Consider the following 5866-nt stretch of genomic DNA (forward strand, 5'->3'; position numbering starts at 1 on the left):
ATGATTAGATAACATTTAAGGAAATTTGTGTGGATTTTTTAAAAAAAAATATTTGTAATTTCTTTAAACCTCTAGAAAGATATAATTTTCTTAAATCTCAGAAAAAATATAAATATATCTTAAAAAAAAGAGAAAAGACATTTATATTTTTCCTAAACATTAAAAGAGATGTATGTGTAATTTACTTTAGAATCAGTTGATCATGTTTTATCCCCTTGGTTTCACGCTTCAAAGAGAAACTATATTCAAGTGAAAATTCTGCGACGATACAGCTAACTATTTTGTTATTCTCTAGATACACCAAACACAAACAGCATTGATAAATGCAGGTTCAAAGGCACGTTGATGAAATAAAATCCGATGTGTAAATTAGCACAGTGAAACATTGACATTCGTACTTACATCAAATCTAGAAACGACTTTCATTAAGCTAATCAGTACATGGAATCATTATACAACTAGAATTTTTCAAATATACACTTAATAATCAACACATGGAATTAATTAGTTAAGGGCACATATGGCTAATTGGAAGCTTAGCCCCATCACCCGTTTAAAATCTTAGAGGTGTGGGACAGCTTCTTGACTAGAGTTTTTTTTTAATGATATAACTATTATATATATATATATATAGCTACTATGATTCCATCTAGATGTATGATCATAATCATTTTCATGCTAGTTTAGCAACTTTAGCAACCTTTAGGCTGTAAAGGTGAGAAAATTATTCAATGAAATTGGGAGACATCCTTCTCAAATTTAGGAGAAGTAGTAGTCTTAATGGGAGCCCAGATATCTGCACCATTGGTCTCAGCAACTCCAATAGTAAATGACACAGGAACAAGACATAACCCTCTACTCCTCAGGCTGCATGGCTCCATACCCTGAAGTAGCAACAATTCAAATTATAACCCAATTCAACACCAGGAATAACACTAGTCACATAAAGAGAAAATAATTCATGCCCCAACATCTAAAACCATAAATTGACATACGATAAATTTGTTGACTTTTACAAAAGGACCTAAAATCATGATTTCTGATTGGTTAGTGCATAGAAATTAAACTCGTCAATTAAATTATACTGATTACCACGGGTACATTCATGATTGTAGAAAAGCCATCCAGCATATTATATGAAACTTAATCCTACTCCATGGTGGATTGGTGGTAGAGTTCATGTTATGCTCACCTGCATCTTTGCTGCTGGTGAACTTTCAAGGTATGGAGCACTAAGCAGCTGTTAAAACAGGAAGAAAAAAGATATGCATAAGTTCAATGTCTTACTAAACATAATTTAGAATCTGCAATAGTACAATGTCTTTCTACAAGCATGCATGTATTTCAGCATATGAAGTAACGATAAACCTAGTCATTGATGATGTAATGTGCATTTCCACTTCATGACAATTTTCTTTTTACTTCATCCAGTCCTATTATACTGCCATTCTATATTACCACGTTAAATTTTTTAGTTGGGCAGGAATGACCAAGGAGAATAAAAGAAACCAGAAAACAGAAACAAATTTAATGAAAATGAAATGTCTTATTTCATGTCTTGATAGGAATAATATATTATTCAAGTATGTTATTACAAAATTTACATCAGGACCGGAGATCATACATAATTTAGGTCCAAGTACAGGTGCTCAAGGCATATGAAACCAAATTAAAAGAAAATTAACGGTGATAATTTCAGCATAATGTAGCAAGAATGGCCAAACCTTAACTTGTTTATGAAGGAATCCTATGTATTCCATTGCCTCCTTTAGAACAGAAGATGTATCTGTCTGCAGTGAGAAGTCTAGAAACTTTAGACTCACAGAAACTTTGAATAATTCATTTGATCGAAAACAATAGCAGGTAAGATATCATATGACTCAAATAAGCACTTTTTAAATTCCTTTGCTATTCAAGCCAAACAAGCATGACAAGTATCTGATATATCTTACAGAAGATAATCAATGGAGCTTTAAACAGGAAGCTAAGATAAGTTGCACTAAACACCACCGGATATAAAACAAGTATTTGTAAGCTGTTGAAGAATACATTGTGTCTGGAACGAGTTGTATACCTTTCCATATGGTGAAACAAGCTGCTGAAGAGCAACAATTCGTTTGCCAATCTTTTCCTTCCTCTCCTATTCACAGAAACAATAGAAATGTTATATAAAAAAAATATATTAAAAAGGAAAGTTTGACTTCAATGGAGAAAATCAGATATCATAATTTTGAGCATCATGGAGAGTTTCACACAACAGGTTGGTTGAACACTTTTAAGAGAGAATGAAATATCAAGTACATTGGGAGTAGACATTGATCTCAACCTGAATAGGCTTAGGCGATTAGCATTAAATTAGACTTGATCTCAACCTGAACTTAGTTTATAATTACTTACATAGAACAAATTGAAAATAATCATATGCAATCCATGATATGAACCACCAATATAATGAGTCAAATCATTGGTTATATACTATGAACCAGAGAAGTTTAATAAAGAAGAGGTACCTTATCATGTTTCTCAAGAAATATTTCAAATAGTAAAGCTTGGATGTCTATAAAATACATGAGTGGATACTGAAAGAAAAAGAAAAAAGAAATATTAACAACAATAAAAGGAGAAAAAAGAAACCTTAGTGCTGATCGATAAATCAGCCTTTTGCCTTTTGGAGGCAATAGAAGTATAACTGCTTTGGTCAACAGAGCAGGGGCTCCTTTTATGTTCCATCATCTTTCTAACATCTATCCCCTCTTCTCTCTGGTGGCATCAACAAAGAAAAATCTTGTATGAGAATGATGAGAAAAAGGAATACAGATTATAAAAGAAACTATGAAACCATCAACACTTTCCATCACTAGAGTAGCAAGTACCAAGTGATCTAAATCAGTTAAAAGGTGAGAGTTTATTTTGTTCATAGTTGTAAAACACACAATCATAGTGCATATGCATATGCAACACACAATAGAAACTCACTTGTTACCAAATGGGTCACCCCTATGGTGAAGTCATGATGGCAATCCACTGATTTAACTAAACTAGCTATAGATATATTTTCAGTTACTTTTAAGTTTGAAATATGTTCAATAGAACTTTGGAGAAGTCAAAAGCCACAAATTGAGGAAGTATTGAATGCAAATTGGAGTCAATGTGGGTTGGCCCCACTGGCTCCATTGTTACAGTCTACAGCTTTGAATTTTTTTCTTGGCCTTCCTAAGGGGATGAAAGGGTGGGAAAATCTATTGAGTGAGCACACACAATTCTTTGAATGAATCTTCCATCATCACCCTCACATGTTTTTTAAAAAGGGTCCATGGTTGCAATTTCAGCTGCAACATAAGGATTTTGGGTTCACTATGATCGCAATTGTGGCCGCATCAGTTACATTTGCTCACAATGCCAAAATTTTGTTCAAGATCGCGATCACAATTTAAAACCTTGTTATCCCATAAAAAATGGAAAATTGTGAAAAATAATATTATTATCTCCTGAAAAAAGGAAAAAAGTCTAACAAATGCCTTAGTTTGATGGAAACTTATCAAAATATAAACACCTCCAAGGGGAAAAAAAAAATTCCCCCAATATGGTAGTGTTTGCTTTTGCTCTAGGGTCCTGCCTTGAGTGCAGCATGTAACACACAAAAACACTTACATTTGATAGGACTCAAATCATCCATTCATATTCCATGTCCTGTTTTCTCTCCCTTCGATTAATAATATAACATCTCAACAAAAAAAAAAAAGCAGGAGAGACAGAGAGTACTACTTTCTAAAAGAAAGAAAAAAATTGTTTAATCACCTGTCATATTTTAATTAGAGAGACAAGGAATTAGAACAAATGATTTCAATCCATATGTATGTATTGGACTTGGCATGCAAAAAATAACTAGTACTAGTTATAAGATTGATTTTCACATTATTAATAATAATATATATCATAAACACATAACAACATGCGATGCTTAGTCAGAATAATAATGCTGTCAAATCAAAGCCAAACAAACGATGTTATCACCGTTACCCTCCCCCGTAAAAGAGACCATTAAAAAATATTAGATAATCTCAGAAATACAAACTGGTAACAGCTACACCACAACCCAAAATCAAAAGTGGCCCCATAGTCATGATCCATGGAAAACAATTGCCAAGAAAAAATGAACCATCCATGCATAATCATATTCAAACCACATAAGGCACAAAAGCTTCTTCTAATAAGCCAAGGGTCATCACTAGTCACTGTCACAGACATTGATCGCCATATTCCTCGGTTAACAACTAATCACACTTTATCAATAGTCCAAATATCTTAATCTAAGAATAGTCAAGATTGTGATTTTTTTAGTTACCACACCAAAATTATTGTTTAATTACTACTAATTTCTTTTGTTTTTGGTGATTTAGTTTCACTAAATTATTAATTAATTTCTAACTTTGTGATGTTGTCAAATGTCAAGAACCTCAAATGTGTGTGGTGGCCCACCATTTGATTTTTGACAAAAGAAAAACACACTATGTATACACACATATACACGCATTCACATACACACACATAGACCTTGCTGAACGAATCTAACTTGCGTACAAAATCTCCCCAACCACCTTTGTTTAATGTTAAAGGATATCTTAATTGATAACATGCATAAGGACACAGGAGTAATTAATTAATTTACGGAAAAAGACAATGATTGATTAATCCAGTGAGAGAATCACACGGTGTGGTTTTGGGCTTGGGTTTTGCAAAATCATAAATAAAGTAATAAGCCCAACCACTCATTTATTACAATATGTACTTAGAATAAGAACAATTCTGATCATAATTCTCTAGGAATTGGAGTGCAAGGATGAGGATTAAAAAGTTGAAACAACATCAATTTTGAACACAAATTCTCAAAATTTCCCATGACACCATCCAAGCACAAGAACAACATTGAGAAAGTCCATTCACTAATAGCCTTCATGAAAAGTGTGAGCACAAGATAACACTTGAAAGACCAAAATAGACAAATGGTACTAAATTTTAGTTTAAAAAACTTACTGAAAACATAGAATCAGCATTGCAGAAGGAGCTGGCTATCATCTATGATGATCCTTTTGAAGCTAAAAGCAGAAAATGGTTGAAACCAAAAGAACCCTCTTCCTTAGGCAAGTGATGGCTGCAAAAAATGGTTTGATGGGTGTCTTCCAAAAGTTGTAAAGCTTGAGACTTTAAGCAGTGCCTGTGATTAGAATTTCATTTTAATACTTTGGAGTACGAAAATTCAAAAACTTTATAAAAAAAAAAAAAAAAAAAAAAGTAGCATGCAGTGCTACAACAAAAGCACAGGCACATATGGGAAAATAAATGAAGTGACGTACAATTAAGTCCTTGAAAGAAAGAAAGAAAGAAAAAAAAACTAGTGGAAGCTCAATAATGGAGGAAGAGAAAGTGTGGAGCAGAGAAAGAAACAGAGGTGTGTGTGGCTTCTTGTGGAGAAGGAAGAAGAGGAAGGAGGAGCAGGTCAATGTCAATGTGATTTTATAAAGCTAGAAAATGAATATAATACAATAATTCCTTACGTAAGAGTTTTTAAATGTATATTGTCATTAATATACTTGACAGCTAATATCCAACCAAGACAACATCTTGGTTTTTCGGATTAATGTTTATACATATATAAAACAGTTTTATATTTATTATTTAATTATAAATTTTTAATTTAATTATTTTAAAAATTAATAAATTTATCATATATAATTAATTATAATTAAATAATTATATAATTTTTTTACGTTTTCAATGCATAATTTTTTTTCCACTATAAACTTTTTGTATAAATTTTGTATATAAATACTATCTCAATTTTTTTATCTTTTAAGTTTATTATGGA

The 5866-nt window shown here is 32.1% G+C and overlaps 1 protein-coding gene across 2 annotated transcripts; it reads right to left on the bottom strand.

Annotated features, from left to right (window-relative positions):
* Positions 1 to 398: 398 nt before the first annotated feature.
* Positions 399 to 5552, bottom strand: LOC100809747 (transcription factor bHLH153). 2 transcript variants are annotated; one of them, XM_006583798.3, is made up of 7 exons: positions 5355 to 5552; positions 5035 to 5215; positions 2635 to 2760; positions 2075 to 2140; positions 1731 to 1790; positions 1193 to 1240; positions 399 to 884 (listed from the first exon to the last, which is right to left on the bottom strand). In XM_006583798.3, the coding sequence occupies exons 2-7, from the start codon at positions 5074 to 5076 to the stop codon at positions 729 to 731; spliced, it is 498 nt and encodes a 165-aa protein (XP_006583861.1). In that variant the 5' UTR covers positions 5077 to 5215; positions 5355 to 5552; the 3' UTR covers positions 399 to 728. The 2 variants fall into 2 exon arrangements, with proteins under 2 accessions (XP_006583861.1, XP_003529377.1); XM_003529329.4 differs by having other exon boundaries at positions 1725 to 1790.
* Positions 5553 to 5866: the final 314 nt, after the last annotated feature.

This window comes from Glycine max, chromosome 7 (assembly GCF_000004515.6).
Source record: "Glycine max cultivar Williams 82 chromosome 7, Glycine_max_v4.0, whole genome shotgun sequence".
NCBI lineage: Eukaryota > Viridiplantae > Streptophyta > Magnoliopsida > Fabales > Fabaceae > Glycine > Glycine max.